The sequence below is a fragment of the Buceros rhinoceros genome, unplaced genomic scaffold (genome assembly GCF_000710305.1).
Source record: "Buceros rhinoceros silvestris isolate BGI_N320 unplaced genomic scaffold, ASM71030v1 scaffold14843, whole genome shotgun sequence".
Classification (NCBI taxonomy): domain Eukaryota; kingdom Metazoa; phylum Chordata; class Aves; order Bucerotiformes; family Bucerotidae; genus Buceros; species Buceros rhinoceros.
Window position 1 is genome coordinate 14,582 of NW_010405502.1, and position 13,634 is coordinate 28,215.

The following is a 13,634-nucleotide window of genomic DNA, read 5'->3' on the forward strand; positions in this document are numbered from 1 at the left end:
CTGCTGAAATCTAAACTGTGATTTTTCAGTGAGAAGAGGCTTGTATTTTCTCTGTTAGTGTCAAAGTGCAGAGGTTAGCTTCTGATTTCAAATGAGAATCCAAGCATTAGGTTCTAATTTCAAGTGAGATTCTGACAAGAGGACAAAATGGCAGGATTTCACTAATAATAAGCAGAAAAGAAATATGATAATGTATTTTTTCTAAAATTCCTGCAGAGGGCAGTCGAGCACAGAAGTGTGAACTTCAGGTTAATTTGCATGGAAAAAATTACTTGGGGGCAAAATTTTTTTGTAACAGCTTGCCTAGGTGATTTTTGTTTTGTCCAATTCACCTTCCTCTATATAGAGTCTCGGGAGCCTGAAGTTTGTGCTTTGCGTTTCACAGGGTGGGAGCCATCACACAAAACCTGTGAAACGCCTTTGTTGCTCCAGTGTAGTGGAAGACTATGATGATTGTCAGCTACAGAAGGAGGTTCAATTGTGGATGCTTTTTGGACAATGGGTGCTGATTTTTCTTGTATTTTCACTTTTAAAGCTTATTCCAGTGTTCCTGTTGCCAAAGCTAGAATACCAAACCTATTACGGTGTTGAAGCTCTTACAGAAAGTGAAGTATGTCAGTTGTGGACAGAGAGTATGTTGCATTCTGAATGCTTATTTTATATCGGTAAGTTCATGTATTAATTTTTGCTTAAGAAACATGTGTGTCTGAATATTTACATAATAACAGGAGAGAAAAATATTTATAAAAGGTATATTCCATATGTCTGTATTTATTTTAACTTCCTAATTTTGGTTTTCAGTTCTATCTCAAATAAGAGCCTTGTCTAGAATTTGAGTGGTCAATGAGCACATTTCAGTTTTGGTTTTAGAGGAATAGCATCCAGTAATCTTTGTTTTCAAGAACTGCATTTATTTGCCTTTCAAAGACAAATGTATCTATAAGTTTAGTTCTCTGAAGTTTGGGGGGAATTGGGGGGGGTTGGTGTTTTTAATACTTCATATACAACATCAATTATCGCAGGAGTGGTAAAAATATTCTTGATGAAATGTAAGCTATAAATACATCTTATTTTGTTGAAGTATTTTAAAGAAATTTGTTATTACATACCAAAATAGCAGATGAATGGAGGATCGGGCTCCAAGGATCTGATTCCTTTGCCTTTGAGCTCACAATATGGGAAAAGGTCAAGTGTTACTTTTTTTTTTGAAAACAGGCAATTATCTTCATATTTCTACGCTGATAACATGTGGACAGATAAGATAGGAGAGAATGAGGAAAAACAAGCAGGGTAGGGCAAAATCAAGTTCTGTTCTTCAGAAATAAGTGAAATTACATAGTTCCAAAAAAATGTACATGTTTCTCATATCTAAGGTGCTAGAAATAATTTCCTGGCTTTGCAAAAATGAAATTCCTCACAGGAAGACGATAGCATAAGTTTATTGAAAACTTCCTCCCATAGCTATGATATTTGTCACGAGTTCTGAACACTGGATGATCTTACTTAAATACATTTTTCATTGTCCCTATCTAACTGATCCTCAAAATATAATTTCCTGATATTTGCCAAGACTTGAAACATCCCTGTTATAGGGATGGTCTTGATACTCCTCATCCTGTGTCATGCAGCAGATGGAAACACAAGATGATGTCACAGAATTTAGGAATGAGAACTTGTATTCAGTGAGAATGAAGCAGGAAGTGACAAATCTCACATAGAAGAGGTGACAGCTTAAATTCAGAGCACAGAAAATAAAAAGACAACAAGGCAGGGATAAAAAGCATGGAAATGTTTGTAGGAAGATACTGTACTTGTAAAGGCCATATATCCAAAAATCACATAAACCAAGCAGACTAGGAAGGCAGTGTTATAAGGAAAGTTTCACTAACAAATGTCCTGTATAAAATGTTGTATTCATTTTTGTACGATGACATTGTAAACATCAGGAAAGTTTTTATGTCTCCTAGGACATGTGTTGTGTAGAGAAATGAACATGATGCATATAAAGAATATGGCCAGCTTATTTTAACAACCCTTCTAATATATGCAGAGCTTTCTGATAACAATTACCCTATAATTAAAAGGAAAATCTGCCACGAAATGGTTAGTCAAAATATGGAGTGAGGGCAGTCCTGTTTGCGCATGAATATTCTGCGGTGGGGATTGCCACGCTTTCCTGTTAAAGAAAAAAAAAAATCTTTGTTTTCTGGTTGTTATGGTAGCAGTTATGGCCTGCGGTTGCTTAACCTTTCCAGTTGTGCACTGAATTACACTTCTGCTGGTGGTGGCTTACATCGGAATGCTGTTTTAGAAATGCTGAGTTCTCTTTCCTGATTTTTATATACATACTTTGCATCCAGTCATAGAATTACAAGTTTTATGTGAAATCTAATATGTTTGAGGTAATAGTTTTGCTGATTGCATATCTTTGTCTGCTGTCCGTATTTAATGGAAATTATATTTCTAATTTTAAAAGCAATATTCGCTGTGTTTTTTCCCTTCTCTGAAAAAATCTTCACAAAGAGATAATTATCCCCATGGTTCTCCATTTCTAATTATACTTTAATATACAATACTGGAGTGGGTTTTTTTATCAAGCAGAACAGTATACTGAATTGCACTGAAATTTAACCCCCTGTAGAAAATTTTATCAAGATTTTAGTAACGTTTCCAGAATCACAAGCAATGTGAGGAAATAGTGAAACTGTAGAGGTGACAGAGGGCTAATCTGCTTACGAAGTGAGCAGACTGAAAGAATGCAGTCGATCTGATCTCTCATCAGTTACAGAGTATTTCATATCTGGCTTGTGCTCAGAAGTTTGCAGACAGGTCATTCAGCCAACTCCCCTTCTTAGAGAGGCTCTTGGGAGTGTAGGAGAAAGCAGGCAGAACACTGCAGGAGTTGTTCTGGCACGAACTGCCATCCCATTCTGATAGGGAGGTTCCTCAGTGTCTCCTTCAGATACCAGGTAGCCGTGACACAGGCGCGGAGGCCTAGGCTGGCAGGCTTCGGTGGCCTGGCTTCCCATGCACCCTCTTTGTTCATGTGCTCAGGAGAAGTCGTTGTTGGGATAGAGGAACACTGGTTATGCCAGTGATGTTTGTTTGTCAGCCCTCAGATGGATGCGCTTCTACCAGCAGCAAATGCTGGGGTCTGCTTGGTTCTCCTTTTGTGTGCTCCGAGTTAGCACAGCATTCCTGTGGCTTGTCACTGTCCTGCACAGTAAATTCGTGCTCCCAGCAGCATGTGGGGCAGGGCCTCTCTCACCACTCCTTAAAAGTCTGCTACAAATATGGGGTTGGACTCTCAGCATGTCACCAATGGAGAGAGTGAGTGATTTATTCAGGTAGGCAAACTAGGGACTGCAGCGTTTTGGTACTGCCATGTAGTTTCTAATAGAGGTAGGTAAAAAGACACGTGGGAGTAAACAATCCATTTCATGAAAGAACATCTGCCACAGCTTTTAGTAAGAAACTGTTATAATATTCTACTTCAGATTCTTTCTGCTTTTGTTGAGAAATACTAGGGGATAGGTTGAAATTCCGCCCTTTGGTTTGTATTTCTGGGGAGCTTTGAAATAGTGTTGCAAGTGTCCTAATTTAGTTAGGTGGCTCTCTGCAACTGAAAGCTTCATCCTGAACTCCAGGGACTATTCTCTAAGGGTGTTAACATCCTTGTGTTATGGACAAGTTAAAAGGGGGCAAATATCTCATTCTTTTTAATTAATCTGGTACTTGAAAGTAATACTACTATCTTCTGTTTGGTGTAAGCAGACGGAGAGATTTCTCAGGCTGTTCTATAATTTGAATGATTTTTAAATGAAATGTCGTCTTATAATAAAGGAATTTTTTAATCAGCCATTGCGGAGCAATTGACTTACTGCTCTTTTTAAATTCACCCCACAGTAGGAGTGTGAAAGTATGGAACAACTGTTTGAAAACCGTGACTTGACCATTACTAACACAGTACCTACAACTTACACTCTTGCTCGGGCAGTTCAGAGACTGTACAGATCTTGAGAGAGAGTTCTAAAACTGACGTTTTGTGTATGTAGCAAACCTCACTGTTAGAACACTTAGGAGTTCTTGGATCTTGAAAAAAAACTTGATTCACTGTCTCAGCAATCAAGGTATTGCCAAGTAAGTATGGATGGAAAGTTCTTTGGACCTTGGTCTGCACCCTGTAATTGTGCAGCGTTGTTCAATGTTGTATCGCTGTGTGTGGCTGAGGCTGGAATCTTGTAGCTCAGCGCAGTGACTCAGCAGTGCTGCCAGCTCAGGAGATGAAAGAAAACAGAACTGTAACTGTGGTCTCCTGTAGAAATTGCAAGGTGTGATATCAAGTTGAATTTTCTATTTGTTGTATGTTCTGAAAGACGGTAGCGCTTGTTTGCGGGAAAGCAGAGAGCTTAGATCGTAGAAACTGGAGTGCTGTCCTCTTGCTAGTAGAGCACCTTCCTCGGTTGTTCATTGAAGTCCTCCTGCTTCTCAGATAGGAAATCCTGCACCCGCAAAGGAAGTAATCGCTGTGGCATGTTTCCCAAATAAGATACTTTTACTTGATCTAAGCAGTAAATAAAGTTCTGATAAACTTTGCTGATTAATGGGAACGTTTTAACCTGACCATTATTCACTTATTTGCATTAAGTGCCTAAGCAAATCTTACTGCAAAAAGAACAGTTTACCTTCACCTGGACACAATAATATTTGCCTTCAAACAGAGATTATTTGAAAAATGGTTTGGGAAGAAGTACTTGCTATATGGGTAACTCACCAAATGTCGAGTGTGTTCAGTTGGTTGCTTCTCAAATATAAAATACAGTAATATAAGTTAGTTATGAGTAGTTCATAGTTTTTCCCCAGCTATGCTGTCAAAGTTTTAGAAATGGAAAAGTCTTGAGGAAAGGCTGATAAGGAATGGAGAACACAAACATTTCTTTTTCTTTATAACAATTCAAATTTCACTTCCTCTGGTCAGCAATGCAGAATAGTAAACCTAGCTGCTTCGTCTTGCACAAAATAGTGCTATCAAGCACAGTAACAAATGTACAGCATTTGAAAGAAATGAGTCGTCCTTGTGCTTTTTTTTTTTTTTTTTTTTTTTTTCAATGAGACTTTTACCTTTGGTTTCTTTATCAAGCACAGTAACAAATGTACAGCATTTGAAAAAAAATGAGTCGCCTTCGTGTTTTTTTTTTTTTTTTGATTTGTTACAATGAGACTTCTCGCTTGGTTTTCGTAGACATCACATACAAATTGCTAGTGATGTTTAGCTTGGAATGGGAAATGCTTTGGTTTAGCACTGCACAACTGAAGCATTTATACTTCCTACCAGAGCAGATTTATAGTAAGGCAGGAAATTCCACTTTATTATGCTGCCTGCTCCTTATCATCCTTGAGGGAGCTGGAACAGAACAGGTTTCTGGGAAAACTTCCACATGAGAGAGAACCTGAAAGTAAGGCCCAGTCACCATATCAGTGTACAAGCTCTGCTAATGATCGTTGTTTATCAAGTGAAAGAATGGGCTAAGCTGTTCTTGTTGGCCTTTATTTTAAAAATGTGATGAGGAGAGCCTTGTATTGGTTGCTACTAGCTGTTAGCTATGTCAAATACTAAGTCTTTAACAATTTGCCATGAAAAAGGCCTGAATTGTAAACTGTTGTTTTTCAAGTGAGGGTGGACAAAAGTACAGAAAAAAGTACAGAATCCCAAGAAAATCAAGTAACACAGTTGTTAGTATAATGTATCAGAATAGAACAACAAGTATATTAAACCCCAAAGTAAATTTGTTGTAAAAGATAAGCTTTGATCTATCCATTGAGGAAGCACAGTGATAAGGATCGAAAGAACTTGAGAGCACACAAACTATCTGATAAGGCTAAAGCCACAGCAGAATGATGGTGTATATCCCAGCCGCCACCCAAGACGTAAGATTTGCTGGAGTCCTGGGCATCTCCTGCATTTAGAAAGACAACCTAAGTACAGATGGCTGGTATTTTTTACTTTCTGTTATTGTGCTACATTGATAAATACTTTTCACTGTTAGTGCTCTAAAAGAGCAAAATGGTTTATTCCTTTTAAATTGCATCACATCTGCAAATTACGCTTTTGCATTTGTTTGCTTTTATTTTTAGCGTAGTGTATTCATTGAATTAATATTTTTCAGGACGTATTGACGCTTTTACATCAAAGCTTATTATGCTAGAAAAGATTTCTCCAGATATTTTAAGAGAAAAACTTGGATTGATTAAGTGAGTACTTTTACTTTTTTTTATAGCAATGAATTGGGAGCCCTAACAAGCCTTGCAAGTTACTGCTTTTGTGATTTCTTTTCATTTCTTGCAGGCCTGCAAATTCATTGAATATACTTCATCACATTTTGAAGAAAGTGTCTGAGTAAGTGCTCCATTTTTGTTCGTGGTGTTTATTTGCAGCATTACCTGGCTCATCCTATTTCTTCTGTACAGTTGTCTGCTCTTTGATTTTTATTTCTTCAGGTAAAAGAACCAGCAAAATATTTCATTTAGGTCTAGCATAGCACAATGCAGTACTCTGTAAAAATGTGTTTAGGATTACAGATTTTGAATAACTAATGCAAAAGAACAACAACTTGATTTTTGTGAACCAGTTATTCAAGAGAGGAGACCGGACACTTCTGATCTAACAGTTCACAGGAGTGAGTTGTAGTATTATTTATGTAGGCTGACATTTAAAATGTGGACTTCTGGGGTTTTTTGTCTTTTTGCTTCATCTGTAGGAATAATGGTGTTTATTCCCTTCTGCTTAGCTTGACTTACAGCAGCGTATGTCCTTCCTCTCTACAGCATTGCAGCCTTTCCCTTGCTTATTCCTTTTTCTAATTTATTTAGGTACTTCAAGGCTTTCAGCCTGCAAGTGTCTTTTAATCTTTTTGTGAAGCAGGTTTTTTGCACTGTGTGTGAAGCCTCTTAATTTGAATTACAGAAGAGTTTTCCCACACTTTATAATTTCTGTAGCTTTGTGATTTGTGGCTAAGACTTTTGATATGGGCAGTTGGTTAACGTTTATCCTCCTGAAAACTTGTTTAATCCTGCTTGTACTTAAAGCCCAACTCTTTGTGTTCATATATGCATTATGCTTTGTAAGGCCCTGCGGGTTGAATTATTAGTTTGCCATATATGGATGGTTTTCAGTGTATGCTTAAATTTTTGTTGAATATGCCGACAGTCTGTTCATTGATGATAAATTAGTACATTATGAATAAATTATGAAAACATGAATTAGTGTGTGTTTAGCAGTACCACTTAATTAAAACTTTTTTGTCCATGATATTTTTATAAAGCAGGCACTGGTAAGTAAATATCTAAAGACGTTTTGCCTTTGCATTAATAATTTAGTAGCTATCCTGATCAATTGAAACAAAGCAAAAACTTTTAAATTTTTTTCATTTTTAACTTTATCCTTTTAGTTTGCAGGAGGGCTCTTATTTGCTGTCTCATGCTGCAGGTGATTCATCAGTTGCAATCTACAAAAGCTCTCTTGACAAGACGACGAGAGCATCGTATAACTTACATAAAGCTCATTGTGATGTGCCTGCTGTACCTGCCACTCTTTCGGTCCCATGGGTGCCACTAGATCCTAGCCTCCCTTTGCCCTATCACATAAATCATGGAAGAGTTCCATGCACCTTTCCACCTGCACCCCAGGAAGCCTTATGGAAACAGAAGGTCAGTATCACGCTTGATTGAAAAGCAGGTTACGGTTCTGAAAGAATCTCTTTCAGCCCCTTGGAATATTTATCTGTCTTTTTGGAAGGGCCAGAGAGACCCTTTAGAGTTGTGGAACTGCTACCATTTTTTTCCTTAATATTTTAGGTGAAATTCATTTTGCCTAGCTTTAAACATTACAGTATGGAAAAACAGCATTTAAGTTCGTTGTAAGAGAGGGCATATTGTATAAGATGCATCTCCACACCAGCATGTGCCTCATAAATTTATCGTAGGACTTGTGCCATAGAGTTGTCATTTCTTCTCTAATGACTACAGGAGTAAAGATGATTAGCACAACTGTAGGCAGGTGAAACTGGGTAAGGTGAATTCTGCTGTCAGGATCTAATCCATTGAGCTCTTAACTGTAGTTCTCTGTGATACATTAAGTGGTTTGTATTGGGTTTTTTAATAATACTTTTTTCTCATTTGATGGCAAAATTCTCTCAAAATGAAGTTTTGCATCTTGAATGTGAGCTATTAATACTTTTGCGTGGCAAAAAGAACATAGCATTTGGCATAATTGTGTAAAAGGTATGTAATTTATAGGTTCACTGTACAGCTGAAGATGATACAATATCTGCATTTACAAGGATTTTCTAATTTTGCCTCTGCAATGGTGCTTTTTGTTCATGTACTTTTGCTTCGGATAATTTCAGGAAGAACCTTTTAACCTGGCTTCCTGGTTTTTTTCAATCACACCTTCATCTCCATTTGTCCCTGTCTTTGCCCCAGATCTCAGCATCTTGAATTTGTTGAACTATTTCAGCAGAAGCTGACATCTCTTGGAGGTCTAGGATGTTAAATTCTAACAGCTTATTGAAAGTAAGTAGCCAGCTAGAAGAGAGGGATCCAGATTAGTGTTTCCTCTGTGAGGTGGCACTGAGCACTCAGCTGTAATACATGATACCTGAAATCTCGTTCAGACAAGAGAGCTGCTAAGCAAATCAGCCACGCACACAAAAAAAAATTGTCAGAGCTTTTTACATTACTAGGTGTGGGATAATTTTATGGCAAGACAGAAAACCAAGTGATGTTACTCTCCACTGAAAGTTTAAGTACTTTCCTCAGTCCCATCACGCCACTATCCGGAATCTTTCACGTCTTAACGTACTGATGCCTGATCTCAGCAGCTAGGGTGGAGCATCTTGGATCTATTCTTGATTGTTTGTCATTTTAAATGTAGCTCATGTAGGGTTAGCAGTGGTTCTCTGCAGCAAAAACAAGGTTTTCTTTTGGCTCTCTAGAGTACGTTGCTCAGCCAGAGAAATTGCTGTTGTGATCACCTGTCTCTGGATGCTCTAAACTCCTTCACCTTTGAGGAAATTTTCACTGCAATTCAGGAGGCTTCCCTGACATACAAACATACAAATTTGGGTTGATATGCTATTCCGTATACAGTGAAACGTTCCCGGTAATATATATATATAGAATGCTGTTTCGAAAGTAAACATAATATGGTATTTTCTATAGAGGCACATACACTTTGTCTAGAGGCATGGGAGCACCTTAGTTTATGAAAACACCGTTTCTGTGCCTCAGACACAAACATAAAATAGCGCGAGGATGGCTTTCTTCTTTTTACTGAAAATTAACCATGTTATTTAGCATTTATAGTCTACATTTCTTGAGAGTGCAGTTAAATATAAACCAAATGGTTTAGTTGTTTGAATATGATCTTCCTTCCAGACATCATTTGGGTAAGTAAAAAATAATACAGCCTCGAAGTCACTATCAGCTATTTTTGTTGCTGTTGTTTTTAAAACAATATAGAATTTATTATAAGAAGTATTAATTGTCTGGATCTAAAGAAACTTCTGATAGAAATTTTGAGAATTTTTTGGGAATCCCACCTGCTTTGTAATTTATGCTGGTGAGTAACTGATGCATATCATGCTTCGGAAATTTCCCAAACATCCTGCTCTCAGCTTTACTATTTTGAATATGTAGTACAACACTTCCAGAGAATTTTCAAGCATTATTTTTCTTCAGCATGGATTTATTCGTTAGTGGAAAGGCCATGTGCTAACTGTGCCTGGCTTAGTGGACTGTGGGATGCTTTTTAGACTCAGTTACATGTTTTAGCCACATCCTGACTTCATATGAGGACAAAACAGAGTTGTGCGTTGGTTCCTAATTACCTCATGCGCTTTGATTTCCACTAGAAGGAAATGCAGGCAAGAAGGAGGCAGGATTGGCCAGGTCCTACTGGTGGCAGAAAGACCAGCTGTGCCTGTCACCCAGTCCAGATGTGGCCTCTGAGTCTGACTGGAATGACAAGTAAAAGGCAGTTCTCTGAAGGTATTTGTATGTGTTGGTGCTTAATACAAATTTAAGATTATTAATTCGACATTTTTTGGGTTTTTTCCCCTGGTGTGTATCTAGAAGACTTGGGCAAAAGGACAATCCGACACACCCTGTGAGGGGAAACCAGTAGCTACGGAAACAAAAGGCAATCCAGCTCAGCCTGTTAGAAAAGAAGGTGTGGCTACAAAGAAGCTGAAGAAGAATTACTGCAAACAGAGAACGACGAAGTGGAAAATGAAGTACAACAAAATGCAACCGAAGTAGGAATAGCTGAACAATGCTGTGATAAGTATGGCCTGGAGAAAGACAAGACAAAAACCAAAATCTGAGGCTCTCTTGCAGCGTCAAAGGAACCAGAAGAAGTTGGTGGGGGAAATGACTCCATAGCTGAAACATTCTGTAAACCTTTAACCCTTTCTTACCTCAGTGGTCACACTTCAAGCGAAAATCTCAAATTCAGTCAGAGAAAAAAGAGCAAGTGTCTGCAGCTGAGGTTAGGGGAAAAAGTATCTTCTGTTGGTCTCATGATTTTTATAGAAGAACTATGGCTTGCAGAATGAAATGGTGGTCATCAGCAATATCTGGTATCACATAACGAAAAAAACAATTTCTCAGCTTTCTTAATTCTTCCAGAATCACTTCAGATTTTTATTCTGACACATTTTAGAGTTACATTTGACTTTGTAACGTGCATAAGGGGCATAACTTAGATTTAATTACTTTATCCTTTTAACACACAGTGCCTATCAGGTTTTAAATTACTTATACGTATTTTATTTTAGGATGGTGTAACAATGCAGTTTGGGGAACAAAAGCTGTGTGTATTTGAATAGCATGAGTTTGCACTAGGAAACTTACGGGTACAGCTGAACAATTAAAACACATATTTTTATGCTTTCCCAAAATAATTTCATAAAATCACTTGAATGCTGGCGTGTCTTCAAAAATGAATATTGACGTTGTTTCCTGCATTACTGACTGGCCACAACCTAAATCTTCTATCAGATTGCACATTGATGTGCAGTAGTGCTTACCTGAGGTCCTAATGTTTCCCTGGAGGACCAAGTGGTAGAATCAAGGCCTTGGTCAGTCCAAAAACCCAGCAAGAGAGTGCTTACTGCCTGTGAACAGGCCAAGCACTGGGATGACGTGTGGTTTTCTGGTGAATAGGAGTTGTGTGGAAAGATTTTAAGTTGTTTTGAATCTTGGTATGTAAATGCATTGTATTCTGTGCTGTGTTTGTAACTAATGTGAATGCTTGAGGGAAGATTTCTCTGCATTACGGCTGTTTTATGGTACAAACTTCGTTTCATGAAACAATTTCAGCGGAAACAGTATTTGAAATTGAGGCTTGAAAATTATGTTGCTTTTGTTTAGTGTTTTCTGGATTTCTGCCTGTATTTTCCTTTATTAAGAGTATTGTTTTTAGAAAAATATCTGAATTCTTGAAGAATTCTGCAAGAATGAATCCAATAAATTCTTTCCCATTTTTGCCTTTTAATCAACACAATTATTTTAAAGTGTTTGAGCCAATTTCTGATTGGGTAATGTTCTGAAGAGCTGTTTGTGTGCATGCTTAAACTGCTAAACTGTGAAAAACAAAGGCTTTAAAGATGTTCTTCCAAGCCTTTAGTTTGGACTAAGGAAGATACCAAGTACACTCGTTTGATCAAGAATTCTGCTCACTGGGGCTTGACATGACACAATGTCATGAAAGTAAGAATAAAATATTTAAATTGTTTACTGGGGTATACCTGATACAAAATCCTGAAGACAAGTTTTTTTAAAACAGGCTTAAACAATTAATGTATATTTTAAAATGTTCTTTGTGAAATAGAAAGCATTTTCTGTTGGGTTTTTTCTGTCCCTCGCTGTTAGATACATTTATAGTCTTACTCAGTTTATTCTTGTGTTGGCCACTGCTGCTTTTAGCTGCAGTGAAATGCTAATGACAAGCTGCACTGGTGTAGAGCCGTTTGAAATTACAAGCAGTTCTGATTCAAAATCCTAAATGCAATTAGTGACCTCTCATAGTAGGAATATTTTAGCTGTGAGTCATTTTTGCCAGATAACTAACTCCGTGTGGAGATTCAAAGCAGTTTTCAGTTTGTGCATATAAAAACTTTTGCCAGCCTTGTATGGAATGAAGTTTCACAATGCTGTTTCTTCTGTTAGAACTGTATGGTGTGCATGCCTAAAGGACTTGTGTCTTTCTCTTAACAGTGTCCTAGTGTACAGTGCTAGTACACTGCTAGTGATGGTGTACTAATTGTCCTTCCTTACCTGTTTATAGTAGACAGGGAATCTGGGCTTTGCCTACAACACATGATATGGCTTTGTAATTCACTGGCTTGTTTTATATGATTGTCCGCTTTTGGATTAAGGGGAACTGAAGTAATTTGCTCTAAGATGAGTTAGTTGTTTGAAAGACTCCGATTTTGTTCACATATCACGAGCAGGAGTACTAAATACTCCATTTATATTTGCATCGAACATAAAATTCTATTTAAAGGAGAAGGGCAAAGGGGTAGCATGTTTATTGCAGGCAGTGACACCTGAAATTTGAAATGAAGAAAAGGTCTAAAAAAAATGATTGGTAAAAAATATTCCAGTACAGCCAGAAAATGTGCTGAACATTAGTTGCTGGATGGCTGGTTCTGAAGTGGCAGTTACCTGTGTAAGAGAAAAAAGGAATACAGGGAAGCCTGCCTTGTGATGCCACTGAAGTATAAATTCCTACATGTAACACAGATTGTAAAGCTGTGGGAAGCAGGAAAATGCAGCTGAAGGAGAGTGAGTGGGACTGGATCTTACTCCCCAGGTAACTCTTCCTCCACAGTAACTAATGCTAATCTTTTATGGCTTCAACCCACTGAGTTTAGAAAAAAAACTTCCACAGATTTCACAATCCTGTCCTGTAATTTCACTCTTCAGCTCTGTGTTTGGAATGGATTGTGTGTGTTTATGTTGTAACTTACATGGCTTGGATTTTGAATGTAATTACTCCTTTTTGTAACAGTATTGTAAGAATATCTTTTACGTATGCATTTGGATTGTGTGGTTAGATGTGGCTGGATTGATGGAACGAGGCCAGTTGTATGAGTGTACGAGTGCCAGGCCCTGCCCTTGGGCCACAACAACCCCCTGCAGCGTTACAGGCTTGGGGAGGAGCAGCTGGAAACTGCCCAGCAGAAAAGGACCTGGGGGAGCTGGTCGACAGCAGATTGAACATGAGCCAGCAGTGTGCCCAGGGGGCTAAGAAGGCCAGTGGCATCCTGAAAGGATGTTGAGGTGCTGGAGCATGTCCAGAGAAGGGCAACAAAGCTGGCAAAGGGTCTAGAGAACAAGTTCTATGAGGAGCAGCTGTTCCCACAAGGGAACTGGAGGTGTTTAGTCTGGAGAAAAGGAGACTGAGGGGAGACCTCGTTGTGGGGGTCAGTCTGTTCTCCCAAGTAACAAGTGACAGGACGAGAGGAAATGGCCTCAGGTTGTGCTCGGGGAGGTTTAGGCTGGATATTAGGAAAATTTTCTTCACAGGCAGGGGTGTCAAGCATTGGAAGAGGCTGGCCCGGGCCGTGGGG

At 38.3% G+C, this 13,634-nt stretch overlaps 1 protein-coding gene across 1 annotated transcript in view; it reads left to right on the forward strand.

Moving 5' to 3' along the window:
• The window catches only part of ICE2 (interactor of little elongation complex ELL subunit 2), a 24,225-nt gene extending 13,908 nt beyond the window's left edge, over positions 1-10,317 (forward strand). Inside the window, exons 10-14 of the mRNA XM_010133769.1 lie at positions 536-665; positions 6,168-6,252; positions 6,347-6,397; positions 7,449-7,707; positions 10,132-10,317. Of these exons, the coding sequence (XP_010132071.1) occupies positions 536-665; positions 6,168-6,252; positions 6,347-6,397; positions 7,449-7,707; positions 10,132-10,317 (711 nt within the window). The remainder of the gene's footprint in view (positions 1-535; positions 666-6,167; positions 6,253-6,346; positions 6,398-7,448; positions 7,708-10,131) is intronic.
• Positions 10,318-13,634: the final 3,317 nt, after the last annotated feature.